The 14133-nt window shown below is 47.8% G+C and overlaps 1 protein-coding gene across 1 annotated transcript in view; it reads right to left on the bottom strand.

Moving 5' to 3' along the window:
• The window catches only part of SMG5 (SMG5 nonsense mediated mRNA decay factor), a 317166-nt gene that overhangs the window by 200743 nt on the left and 102290 nt on the right, over nucleotides 1-14133 (bottom strand). Inside the window, exon 6 of the mRNA XM_086947626.1 lies at nucleotides 9629-9718. Within this exon, the coding sequence (XP_086803752.1) occupies nucleotides 9629-9718 (90 nt within the window). The remainder of the gene's footprint in view (nucleotides 1-9628; nucleotides 9719-14133) is intronic.

Raw genomic sequence — 14133 nt, 5'->3', positions numbered from 1 at the left:
GTCTCTTGGATTCCCCATCAAGCGGTGTGGTAGGGAATGCGCTTTGGAACGTGGAGGCTTGGACAACCATGCTCTCAGGGGTGGGGTGTTGAGAGGAAAAGGGGGTCACCCGGAGCCGGACGAAGGCGTCGGTCCACGTTCCTATCGACAGGAGCCCCTGTGCTGGGTCTGGACCAGGTGCCCAAAAGAACGTCAGAAAGTTCATAATTAAACGGTAGCTGTGGCTCCGCAGAGGTAGCCGCCGGCTGAAGCACTTCTGTCAGGAGTTAGTCCTGACTGCCACTGTAGGGAGTTGGAGGTGGAGAGCCTCCGCCGCCCTATGCAACACCACAGCGTAGCTCCTCCGTGGCCAAAGTAGGAGGAGATAACATGCCAAGGTCAGGAGAGGTGTCAAGACCACTGGCATCCCCCAATTCTTCTGCCGGGTCCGGGTCATACTCACACTGCGCTGTGAGAGGGTCCTCAGACCCCTCCCAGTCCTCCCCTTCCTCCGAAGGCTGATGAACAGGTCTAAAATAAGGAGGCTGGACATAGGGGTGGCGTCGGAATCGCCGTCGATCGACCCAGTCCGGCGCTGTGTCCATTTCGGGGCTGAAACCGGGGGCGATGTCGTCCGGGGACACAGGTGACGTCGGAAGTGGTGCCGGTGGGGTCGGTGGAGGTGTCACTAGGTCAACCGGCATCGACCGCGATCCAGGCCTGGATCCTTGTGGACCCTGCAATGCCAGGGCTGGAGCCACTGACAATGCAGAGCGAAGGTCCCCAGACGGGCCGCGGGGTCCGACGACATAAAGAGGTGGGCCATGGCTGACAAAAAATCCTGCAGCTGGGCCGGAGTCGCCGACGGACCCGAGAAGGACGGGTAGGCCGACAGCGACTGTGTAGGATCCGCCGCATCCGCGGGGTGGCACCACCCGCACCCTCAGCTGCGTCGCCCGAGGGGAAGCTGGAGATCGATGGTGCTTCTCAGACGTCTTTTGCTTCGTCTTACCTGACCAGAGTGTGAAGAGTTTGATCCAGACGATCGTTGATGATGGCTCCGCGACCAGCCCCTCAACAGCTTACGGGACCGGGACCTTGAACGGCGCAGAGCCGACTGACGAACTTCCAGCAACTTTCGCAAGCGCTCCCGCAAAGTCTTCAGCACCATGGCCCTGTAGTCAGGGCACGACTTGGGGTCATGGTCTCGCCCGAAGCAGTAGAGATGCATGCGGTGCGGGTCCGTCACCGACATCATGCGATGACAGTCCTCGCAAGACTTGAAGCTGGGCATCCCAACGGCACCAGGAGTCGATAAGACAAAAAAGGCCTAAAAAAACTCAGTCAAAAAGTGACTGGGGGTACCGCTCTTTGGATCTGCACTTGCTGGAGCGGAAAAGAAAGAACTGACGTCAGCGTGCAAGGGCGACATCTATGTAGCTGCTGCGACGTCATCTCGGCGACCACAACGCCAACGACGGACGCGGAGCCGCACAACGCCACCTTCTGACACGCAGGGGTACTGCTGACGAAAATTTCCTGATCCAGCCCGATGCCTGGGGGTAATTCTAAGGTAAGGAATCTATCCCTAACGTGTTTCTTTCAGATATTGTTTTTTTTAATTGGAATATCGTTTTGACTTTGTTCCACTTTTCAGCACATTAATTGAATCGAATATGCTACTTACCAGTATGCATCTGTTCTTGGCATGTAGGGCTGCTGACATTCATATCTGTGCAAAGATCGCCGCCTAGTGTTGGGTCCAGATGATCGCACATTGTTGTCCTGGAAGAGTCTTCGAAGTATCACGAGATAGGCGGCTCCTCCCCTGGACTACAGTGCGCATGGGCATCAACTCCATCCCCCCGATTGTTTTTAGCCATTGCGGCAAAGATTGAGTGTAACACCGTGAGTGATGACCATGCTAAGAGTAATTAAGAGTGCTGCAGCCGCTACAGGCGCCGGGGGGCAGGCGATATGAATGTCAGCAGCCCTACATGCCAAGAACAGATGCATACTGGTAAGTAGCATATTCGGTTTGAGGCATGTGGGCTGCTGAATTCATGTCTGTGCATAGAATACATAGCAGTCCCTCCATTAGCGGCGGCTGCCTGTGCCAGCTGCAGCAGTTTGAAAAAGTGTTTTTAGAACAGCCTACCCTACAGCTGCCTGCTGTTTGGAGTGCACATCTACACAGTAGTGTTTTGTAAATGTGTGTGTGGTAGACCATGTGGCTGCTCTACATATGCCTTCTAAATAAATATTTCCAAGGAAAGCCATGGAGGCCCCCAACTTGCGGGTGGAGTGGGCCTGTGGGGGGGATCGTTAAAGTGCGCTTGGCTTTTTCATAGCAAATTTGAATGCACTTAACGATCCACCTGGCTATGCCTGCTTTGGAAATGGGGTTGCCTTTGTGGGGTGGCGAAAAGGCAACAAACTGTTTTGTTTTTTGAAAATCTTTGGTCCTATCAATTAAGGCTATCTTGACGTCTAGTGTGTGGAGCATACTCTCCGCCACTGACTCAGGATTTTGGAAGAACACAGGCAGTTCAATAGTCTGATTGATATGGAACTGCGAAACAACCTTAGGAAGAAATTTTGGGTTAGTGCGAAGCACCACCCTGTTGGAGTGAATTTCTATGAATGGCTCTTGGATTGTTAGTGCCTGGAGTTCACTAACGCAACGCAGTGAAGTAATCGCTATCAATAAAGCCACTTTCCACATCAAGAACTGAATCTCGCAGGAATGTAGAGGCTCAAAAGGTGGACCTATCAGTCTGGTGAGGACCACATTTAGGTTCCATTCAGGAGCTGGCGAGGTCCGGGGAGGAATGACTCGTTTGAGTCCTTCCAAAAAAGCTTTAATGGCCGGCACGCTGAAATGTGAGAGATGCTGCCTGTTTTGTAGATAAGCTGCTATTGCGGACAAATGTATGCGAATGGAAGCATATGCCAGATTGCATTTGTATAGATGTAACAGATAACAAATGATGTTGTGAGTAGAAGCGTCTAGTGTGTTGATATTGTGGTCTGCACAGTAAATGACAAACCGCTTCCATTTTGCCGCATAGCATGCTCTGGTGGTGGGCTTCCTTGCCTCCCTTATGATATCCATACAGTCTGGAGGCAAATCGAGGTAGCCAAATTCTAAGACCTCAGGAGCAGATCGCCAGGTTGAGCTGTTGCGGATCTGGGTGCTGAATGTCGCCATGGCTCTGTGTCAAAAGCCTGGGTGTGAGGTGCAGCCTTTGATGCGGTACCACGGAGAGTTCTAGAAACGTGGTGTACCATAGTTGGCGTGCCCACATCGGAGCAACCAGGATGAGCGTCATTGAGTGTTGCTTCAGCTTGCGTGCCACCAGCGGTATTAGAGGAATGTACCTTGAATGCCTTCATCGCCATGAAGATAGCCATCAGCTCTAGAAGGTTGATGTGCATCTTCTTTTGCTGTGTTGTCCATAGTCCCTGCACAGTTTAGTGGAGTGCATGAGCTCCCCAACCCTGGAGAGATGCGTCCGTCGTCAGAATGATCTGTGGCACAGGCTCCTGGAACGGTTGTCCCTTGCAAAGGTTTTGTGGATTCCACTAATGCAGAGAGTTGTATGCACGACCGGTTACCAACACTAGGTCTTTCAACTGTCCGTGAGCCTGATTCCACTGACGTGCTAAGCACTCCTGAAGCGGACGCACATGTAGTCTCGCGTGCGGGACTATGAAGATGCAGGAGGCCATCATGCCTATCAACTGCATGAACATTCGTGCCTGAAGCGAGTGTTGAGGTCTGAATTTCTGTATTAGCGATTGAATGCGGTTGATCCTCACTGAATTTGGCTGTGCTTTGGCTGCCAGAGTGTCTATTGTCGCTCCCAGATACTGCCGTATGTGGGCGGGTTGAAGGTGGGACTTCGGGTAATTCAGTGAGAATCCAAGATCGTGAAGAAGGTGAATGGTGTGGGACATGTGGGCAGCACACTGCTGGGCCGACTTTGCCTGGATAAGCCAGTCGTCCAGATAAGGGTAGACGTGAATGTTCCGTCTTCGTAGGTGTGCAGCCACTGTTGCCAGGCACTTAGTAAACACCCTGGGTGCCGTCGTTACTCCGAATGGGAGGACCTTGAATTGGTAATGCTGATTTTGAATGGTGAATCTGAGGTATTTTCTCCGTGACGGGTGTAGCGGAATATGAAAGTATGCATCCTTCAGATCTAATGTTGCGAGGAAATCTCCCTTACTGAGCAACGGTAGAACCTGCTGCAATGTTAGCATGTGAAAGTGTTCTGATAGAATGTACTGATTGAGGGGTCTGAGGTCCAGTATGGCTCTGAGGGACCCGTCCTTTTTTGGGATCAAGAAGTACAGTGAGTACACTCCTGTGCCTCTTTCTTCCACAGACACGAGCTCGATTGCACCTTTTTGCAGCATGACTAGTACCTCCTGCTGCAATAAGTGCAAATGCTCTGTGGACATAGGACGGTGTCTTGGGGGTATGTTGGGTGGAGTGGATGTTAACACCAGACAATAACCGTACTGGATAAGCTTTGTGACCCACCTGTCTGTGGTGATGGACTTCCAGACCGGCAGGAACTGTTGGAGTCTCCCCCCGACCGGTGTTGTATGGTCGGGGGCAGTGACAAGGCGTCACTGTTTGTTAGTGGCGGAGGATCTGGAGCTGTTTCCACGACCTCTGCCCTTGGCGCTGTTTCCACGATAGCCACCTCTACTTTGTTTGGTGTATGTGGTTTGCACGCCACCTTTATTGTACTGTGTTTGCTTGGACAGCTAGCCTCTGGAAACACCTCTATTGCTTGAGCGACGAAAAGAACCACCCCTGAACTGCTGCGACTGGAGAGCCCCCATAGACTTTGCAGTCTTAGTGTCCTTCTTGATTTTCTCTAAGGTGGTGTCCACCTCTGGGCGAAATAAATTATAAGGGTTTACTGGCTGATTTGGAATGGTGGTCTGTATCTCTGGCTTGAACCCGGAGATTCTGAGCCAGGCATGTCGCCTCAACATGACACTTGTGTTAACAGCTCTGGCCGCGGTGTCTGCTGCGTCCAGGGCACATTTGATATAAGCATTTGATATGAGCTTCCCTTACTGTATGAGCATCTCTGCTGCCTCCTTATATTCATCTGGCAGGTGTTCCAACAGGGTCTCCAGTGTGTCGTAATGGGCCCTGTCATACCTGGCTAAGAGTGCCTGAGTGTATGAAATGCGCCAGATATTGGCCGCTTGAGCTGCCACCCTTTTCCCCGATGCCTCTAGCACCTTAGATTCTTTATCAGGGGGAGGGGCATCACCCGTTGTTTGTGAGTTAGCCCTCTTCCGAGCATTAGAAACAACCAGAGAGTCCAACGTCAACTGCCCCTTAATGTAGGTAGGGTCCCCAGGTGCCGGTTCGTGCTTTTTTTCAATTCTGGGGTTAATCCCCCTGGCCCTTGTAAGCTCCTTAAATATCTCCCCAGCATGTTTCAAGACACCCTTCAGCATAGGCAGAGTCTTGACAATCCTCTCTGAGGTGGAAAAGGTGTCAAACAAAAAATCCACTTCAACAGGGTCAGCATGGAGCTGGACATCATGATTTTGGCTGCCCTTTCAATAAGTGCATTAAACGCCGCTGAATCCTCAGTAGGCGATGTCTTTACAGCATACACATGAGTGTCTGGGGCAGTGTGTGGATCCCCTGGGTCAACAGCATCTGCCCAGGGTTCATTATGATCTTCTGGATCAGTGTTCACACGATAGTTGTACTCCTCATTGTCACCTTCTCCCGTTTCCACATCCGAATAAGTGGGCGAGACATCTTGGCCACGTGGAGATATAGGTTCTACAAGAACTGGTGTTGTAGTAGAATCCTTCTTTTTCAATGGGATTCTATACGACTCCATAGGCTGTTCCGGGGCGATCTTTCGTTTATAAATAGAACGTCTGCCTGTGTCGGCATCAATGAATTGTTCCTGTTGCTCTTCCAAAGAAGATTGTCGATGCTTTGTGGCCGGTACCACAGTAGTGGGCTTCGGCTCCGTTGACACCTTCTTGGGCGCTTCGACGGCCATCTTAGGGTCGAAGGCCTTCGGTACCACTTTCGGTGGCAGCGTGAAGTGGATGGGCGCCGATGCCTTTTGAGGTCTACCGGCAGGCTTTTGAGGTGGAGTATCCTTAGGTCCGACAGCCGAAGCCTTTTCCTTAATGCGCTTCAGCGAGTCCGCTGCCTGCTTCGAGAAGGAAGCGGACGGCTGCGTTGACTCGACGGAATCCTTCGAGCCACCGCCAGACATGGACTCGAGGGCTGTACCACTTTTAGCCTTGTCCGGTCGACTCGTAGGCTCGAGAACCTTCTGAGCTCCGAATCCTTTGTCGGTGTGGACGGTCTTCGGCGCCGATTTTTTCGGGTCGACGTCCTTGACCGGTGCTTTCAGTGTGCCAGTCTTTGGCTCAACGCCCTTTACCGGCCTCTTCGGGTCGATAACACCTTTATGCTTCGTCGGTGCCGATAGTTCAGAGGACTTAGAGCCGACCAAAGCAATACGCACTTTCGGTTTCGATTTCGCCTCTAATGCTTTGGGTTGCGTAGACACTGAAGCTTTCTCTTTCGGCTTCGATTTGGCAACTTGCGGCTCTTTAGAAGTGACCGAAGGCGGGGCTGTAGAACCCAGTGGAAGATCTTGGGTAAGGCCATGTGGCGATCCCTCGACCTGAGCCTTCTGAAGTGTCTTGGCCCCAGTATCAGTTTGTGGGCCTAGCTCCTCGCTTGAGCTATCTTCCATGGCCCCAAAGGCCCAATTGTCGTCTCCTACCTCGTCGACGAAGTCTTCAGCATCGAGCATCTCAACATCCGCGTCGTAGCTGGAGTCGATCTCTGATGCGGGATCAGACAGGTTCTCTCGAACCTCCCGCTCTGCTCCCTCATCATCCTCAGCATCGAAGATGTTCACAGGGTTAGGTGCAGTCTACTGGGCTTCCTTGAGCGCTGCGCGTCGAAGTCGAATCATCTTCTTGGATCGGAAACAGGAACAAGCCATACAGCTGGCTTCATCGTGATCCGGCGACAGGCACTTGTTGCACACCGGGTGGACGTCGATGTGAGGATATTTCGAGTTGCACACGGGACATCTTTTGAACGGGCTCCGTTCCATGATGGTTCGTCGATAAGGTCTCTGGCATCGACCGGGCCTTCAGTGCCGAAAAGCCACGCGGCTCCTCTGGATGTCCGGCTCGGGAACTGAGCTGGAACAGAACTGGGCACCGATCGCAAGACAATACCGACGATAAACTAAAGACCTTTTGGCCAAAAGAAAGTTTTATATTGATTCCGAACTTGAGTGAACCAATATGCATCCGAACATAATACTTCAAAGACTCTTCCAGGACAACAATGTGCGATCATCCGGACCCAACACTAGGTGGCGATCTATGCACAGATATGAATTCAGCAGCCCACATGCCTCGAACATAAAGCTATGCCATGACCAGATGGTTTTTATTGAGTATTGTTGAGTATGCACTTTCGTAGTAAGATTTTGGGAGAAATTTTAGATATGTAGTCGTGACGGTCTCAACGAATAAGCAGAATGGCACCTGTCGACCTTTCAAGTAAGACTTTACAGTCAGCTGTACTGTATACAGCAAATAATCAAATATAGTTATAGGGTGGGCATCACATTTGGTAATACTAAACCTTGGTCTTGAGCCGTTTTCCCGTGGTAGTCACCACCTATGCTGTTGCCTATCTTTTGAAAAGGCTGCATAGTCTAAAAATCAATTTGCAATCTATATGCATACAATACTGAAAATGAAAACTATATTTTGAGAACAAACTGGGCAGCAAGTAAACAAATTCTTGGTAGCGTTCATAAAAAGAAGAGTACTTTCTCTACTCTAGCGAAGGCCATCTTTCTGACTATACAGAGAGTTGAGTGTACAAACTAATTTATCAAGATGGTTAGAAAGTCACTTCTATTAACATTTCTGTCTCTTTCATTGGTTTCTGTGGCATGACAGATGTTTCAGAAATCTACTATTCCCTCTGACTTCTAATGTAATTTATTCAGATAAGGGTTGATCACATTTTAACAAATTATTAGGAGTCATAACTACATGAACTGTTTATCAGTATATTTAGTGTTTTTTGCCTCTCAGAAATATAATAGCAAAAGGAAACATTCACCTTAACGTTCTCTTTGCTTTGCAGTTTATTCTGTTGTAAGTTCACATACTCCAATATTCCAATCGTCTTGTCTTGAGCTCAGACAATTACCAGTTTTTTTATGCCCATGATGTTCTGTTTGGCACTGCGAATGCATTAAGATCTGACACTTAACCAAAATGGTCGGAATGATCGGTTTTCGCTTCAATGAGTTTGACTCAGTCATACTGTATAGGGATTACTTTGCTCTTCCTGTGTCTCAGTCTGTCACACTGTCCCCATGCAGCTCCATTGATTCTGCTGGGAATCAACTTACTCCCCCTGACATGCGCAAAGGAGCTCCAACTGGCAGCTTTCCTCCATCCACAGCCTTTTTTTCCATTGGCTAACTATGCTTGCAGTTGGAACTAAACTCTATTACTCCATAAAACTCCATATATTTTTTAGGACAATGACCTATAAACGGTTTGATGTAATGAGCTGCTGAAAACTAGATGAAATTGTAAAAAAAAACTTTTCAGATGCAGGATGTTTTGATAATGCAATTTTTTACTTCTCCCAGCTTTTAATTTTTGCACAGCATTTGAGAAGGTACATCATTAAACAATGCCTGATTTTTAAGGGAGAGCTACAATGCAATCTGTTTGCAGAGGAGTTGGAGGTGAAATAAAATTATGAGGGACAAAACGTTTATTGCAATACATTTGCTGGGTACTGCTTACCTCTGAAGTTCTGACTCCCACAGACAAATTGGGTTACCTTTCTCTCTTCTCATTACTAATTTACTACCAATGAATTAATAATGTTATTTATATTAATGTTACATAATTTAAAATATTAACTTGCACCTTTCAGTATTCAGCAGTTTACTAAACTAGTGTTTTTTTTAAAATGTTTTATGATTGGGTTTTTTTTGTTTTTGTTTTTTTACATACAGCATCAGCAGTGTTAGTTGACACTGAAGTTGTACTTTAATAACTCTATTTCATTAACACTGGAAACTGTTTTTTATTTTGCGGTTTTCAAATAGCTCTTATAGAGCAGAGATGCACTACTGTTTATTTCCCACAATGCATATGCCAGAGAACTTTCAAAGTGCCCTGCCTTACAGAGAAAGCATGATGCGGGCCAAAGTTCCACGAGACCGTCATGGAGGGAGTCAACATGACACCCACAGACTCATTCATTTTAGACATTTGTCTAGCTATGTATTGGGGTGGTTGTTGGAGACAGGGGGAAATCAAAAAGCCACATCTTGAGCCACTGGTGCACTCTTCCCTATTTGCACAATTTATAAGCACGCTAGTACAAAAACCTGATGTCTTAAGTGTAAATAAACGCATATGGCCCATGGTTATTTGCAAAGCTGAATCAGGTTATCCTTTCTTAAACAGGTTGTGCAAATTGTGATTTATTTGCTTTCCTTTGGGGTATAGAGGTCGTCCACTTCTGGATTGTTGTAAGGAAGTGTGAGATGTGGACAAAAAAAAGAGACTTACTTACCAATGTGTGGGGCAACAGAAAGTGCTTGATAGTAAAACCTCTCTGCCAAATGCTCTGTGTCCACTCCAGCCAACTCATTCTGATACCGAGCTAAAAATAAATTACAAAAGCACATCAGGAAAGGGGAACCAAATAACACATTAGATCAAACAAAGTGTAATAAAGACTTTTTTATGGAATATATACATATTGCCTTTCGTTGAAAAACTTAAGGACAGGCTAGCTTCATATTTAAAACATTAGTATAAACCACTTATTTAATTAGTCAAGGGGACTCATCCCCAAAAAATTGCTATTCCACATGGTATTATGTAGGCAGAAGCAAATTTAATGTAAAGAAAATTAGTGTCAATCCACCAAGGGTAACCTTCAAATACAGAGGAAAGCCCCTGGCATTTTCCTTTGCACAACAACCATAAGGAATCTGTGACTGATCAAATGCAGCCACTGAATGTCAAACATATTGCTTTTAGTACAGTAAATAATTTTTAGTGTGCTGTGGCTGAATGGAATTTAAGAAGTACCAGGTGAGACTGAGGGATGGTGTTCGGGTTTAGGGGGCAAGGCAATCAATTCCTTTGCTTGATAGTGGTATGCAGAGTCCTGTATCCCCAAGTTTACAGGGATGTTAGAAGAATACCTTTCAGGCAGCAGAGCTTGTCCTTTAAGTCCAAACACCTTCCTTCCTTCTCTCACACTTACTCCAATCACTACTTCAGATGTTTCCCACTGGTAAATGCATCATTCAAGAAGAGGGAGCATGAGAGAGCCACTGGTAGAAACTGTGGTGGAGGGATGGGTGAGACTGGCATCAATGTGTTGTCATCCAGTGGCGGTCTCTGGTCTGCCCGAATATCACTCAAACAGTGGAACACGAATTCCAGGCCTGTCAAGTACTACTCTTCGGTCCCTTTCCATTTCCTTAACACATTCTGTAACATTTGCCACACCTTAACTCTGCTAATTCCTCTTTTCCTCGTATCGTAGCATTATCCAGAATCAAATTAACCATTTTGGAAAAACACTAGAAAGACAATTTGTTCCAACTCTTCCCTCCTTTCACTTTCCTCATAACAGCTCTCCCCTCACTCTCTTCTCTATCTCAGTGACATTATGGTGGCAACTGGAGACCTTTCTTGGTGACTTGGAGCAGTCAGATGTTACTGGGTAGTATCATGTGTCACTATGGTCAATTACCACTCTACTTGGGGCACAACCAAGTCATTGTTGTCCAAAAACCTGTTAAGGGCCAAAAAAAACCTTTGGCTTGTACTTGAAAGACAATGGAATATAACATGAGGTGCCTCACTTAACATCTAAAGGTCGGGGTCAAGATTTTACAGCTGTATATTACCCAAGGGTAGTGAATCTCCAAGAGCAAGTCAGGGTGACACTGGACACTTCACAGTTATTTTGGACCATGGATTTTCACAGAGGTATTTCTGTAACTATAACAGCTACAAAGATGTAAGAGATGGCTGCAAAAATAAGACTACCTCCTCCTACCTGTACAACTTGGCCCCATGCTGGGAGTTGAAGTATAACTGCATATTTGTCTATCTGAGACTGAAGAAAGACTAGTAGGGAATCCTGCAGGTACAAGGACAGGACGTAACAGGAATGATACTGGTCCACCCATGTCCGGACCTGGAAGTCTCTCTTACTGCTTTGAGGCCTTTGTATAGGTATTACTTTGCTGTTTCTGGGTCTCAAGTCTGTCACACTGTCCTCATGCAGCTCTATCGATTCTTCTGGGAATCAACTTACTCTAACTGGCACGCACAACAGAGCTTCATTGGGCAGCTTTCCCAGGTGGAGCCATAGGACTCAACTGGCTTTCCAAGACTTATCTCCAAACTGGAGTGAAAATAGCCATTTTTAAAAAATGCACAAGTGTTTTCACAGCCTTCTCTCTTTCATGAGTATACATGCATTTTCTGCAATGTCACATGCTGAAAAAACAATTGGCTTTGTGTAAGAAAGTGCCCTCTCTGTGCATGGTTGCCATCACTTTTTGCTAAACTGCTGATGTACTTTGACTAAGTGTACCCTGGGTTCCTGCCAAACGGGTACCCAGGGGCTTTGTTCTTTCCCTAAAACTGCACTAAAAACAAAACCCAATTGGCCCTCTTTGGGCACAGGTCGGTCCCTTGCAAACGGTACCATGTGTACCAAGGGCACAGTGGCCAGGGAAGGCCCCTAAAGGATGCAGCACTTATTGTGCCACCCTTAGAGGCCCTGTACCTTTACACACACACACACACACACACACACACACACACACACACACACACACACACACACACACACACACACACACTGCCTTTGTAGGCTGCGTGTTTTGCTGCAGAACAAAGTGAAGAGTCGACATGACACACATCCCTGTATGCCAGGCCTACAACCCACGCATAGGTCAGCCACCCCTCTAGCTGGGTGCACTATACCAGTGGAGAGGGTACAGGTGCACGAGCCCTGTAACCCTACAGTATCTAAGTCAATTATTAGACATTGTAAGTGCATTAAGCATATATTTCTGGACCCCTAGGTCGAGAGCCTGCTGCTCTCGGGGGCCTGAAACAATATACATCCTGGGACGAGGTACCAAGCCTTCTATCCCAGGATTGGCAGGGTCCACTAAGGGGAAGCTTCAAAGGTTTGCTGCCTTTGTGGCTACCCGAGCCCTTGCTTCCAGCAACTGGCCCCCACTGGTTTTGACCACCAACAAAGACCTTTATATACCAAGACCTTTATGACATCACAGACACTGCATCAGTCACAGTATGTAGTCACACTTTTTTAAAGGACAGGCCCTCCTTCTTCCCAGACATCTTGAAAATTAAGTGTTGTCAGTCCAGATTGTGAGGTCCAAAACATTCCTTTTTGCTAAGGAGTTTCTTTTTATTGCTTGTTAGAAATGGGAATCTCTAGTTCGCAATGGTTTGCACCTGTGTCCAAATAGGGACCCTTCCTTCTAGTCAGGATTAGGGGGATATCCTTCTGAAATAACACCTGCTCATCCACTTGGTAGCTTGGCACGAGCAGTTTGGCTTATCTCAGAGGCAGTGTGTAATGCATTTGCACGTTACCAACAGTAATGCAGTGAAAACACTACATAAGGACACCACGCCAGTTTTAGAAAAATAACTAATATTTATCTGCGCAACAAGACAAAAACGATAAAAGACCAACATACAGTAATCAAAAATATGAACTTTGCAAGAATTACTTTAAAATGCAGTTCCTTAAAGGCTGGTAGCTTGGTCCGGGGCTACCACGGTGCTGAAAACAACAGACTCCAACAGTTCCGGCCAACCGCGTGGGTGCGGACAGGCGTTCGTGTCTGCAGACTCTTAAACAGTACCTTTTTTTCTGGACGACTGCGTTGGTGCAGGACAGTCGTGGCAACCGTCGCAGTTTGAAGGGTAGCGGTGCAGTTCCTCAAGTTACGGTGCAGGCAGAGGCTTGTGACAGTCGTCCACTGGAGTCAGTGAGACCAAGGCTGCAGTGCAGAGTGAGGCGGTGCTTGTTGCGTGCGGACAGGTCACGGTGCAAGAGGCTGTGTCTGTTAATGGGAGCTGGCATTGGTCGGTCCAGAATGCAGCGTGGGAAGAGGTGATGCATCATGTGACTTACGAGCGGTGCCCGCAAGCCACGATGCAGTCACGGATGTCGAGGTTAGCGTGCAACGACGATGAGACCAGGGTGGCGGAGTGAAGCGAGGCGGTGGGGAGTGAGATGCCTACAGGTCGCAGTGCAAGCAACAGCTTCGTGGCTACATCGGTCGTGGTCAGTGACACCAAGGTTGCAGTACAAAATGAGGCGATGCCTTTAGGACACTGAGCCAGCAGCGGTGTTGGTGACTGTCGGCTGCTTTCCTCCTCTGTGGCAACTGAAACCCACGGTTCAAGAGGTGGTACACAGAGGCAAGTGAAGTCTTTGTTGCCCTTGAGACTTTGTGAACAGGAGGCAAGCTCTATTTCAAGCCCTTGGAGATACTCATCGAGTAGTGAAGAAAGTTCAGTCCAGTCCTTTCACTGCCTAAGGCAAATGCAGCAACTGCAGGCCAACGCAGCAAGGCAACAACACAGAAGAGCAACAACACAACAGAGCAACAACACAGCAGAGCAACAACACAGCAGAGCAACAACACAGCAGAGCAACAACACAGCAGAGCAACAACACAGCAGAGCAACAACACAGCAGAGCAACAACACAGCAGAGCAACAACACAGCAAAGGGGCAGTACTACTCCTGGCAGTTCTTGCAGCTCTTCTTGGCAGGTTCCTTGATCCAAGCGAGTGCTCTCAAGTCTCATCTCCCTGAGACTTCCAACAGGGGGCAAGCTCTACATCAAGTCCTTGGAGAAAACTAACAACAGGATGATAAAGTACAATTCAGTCCTTTCCCTACCCAAAACAGGAGCAGTAAGCAGCAGGCCAACAAAGTAAAGTGGCAGTTCCTCCTGACAGCTTTTCCAGCTCTTCTTCCTGGCAGGATCTTTGGTT

The sequence above is a fragment of the Lissotriton vulgaris genome, chromosome 12 (genome assembly GCF_964263255.1).
Source record: "Lissotriton vulgaris chromosome 12, aLisVul1.2, whole genome shotgun sequence".
NCBI lineage: Eukaryota > Metazoa > Chordata > Amphibia > Caudata > Salamandridae > Lissotriton > Lissotriton vulgaris.
This window is presented reverse-complemented; position numbering and strand designations above follow the sequence as displayed.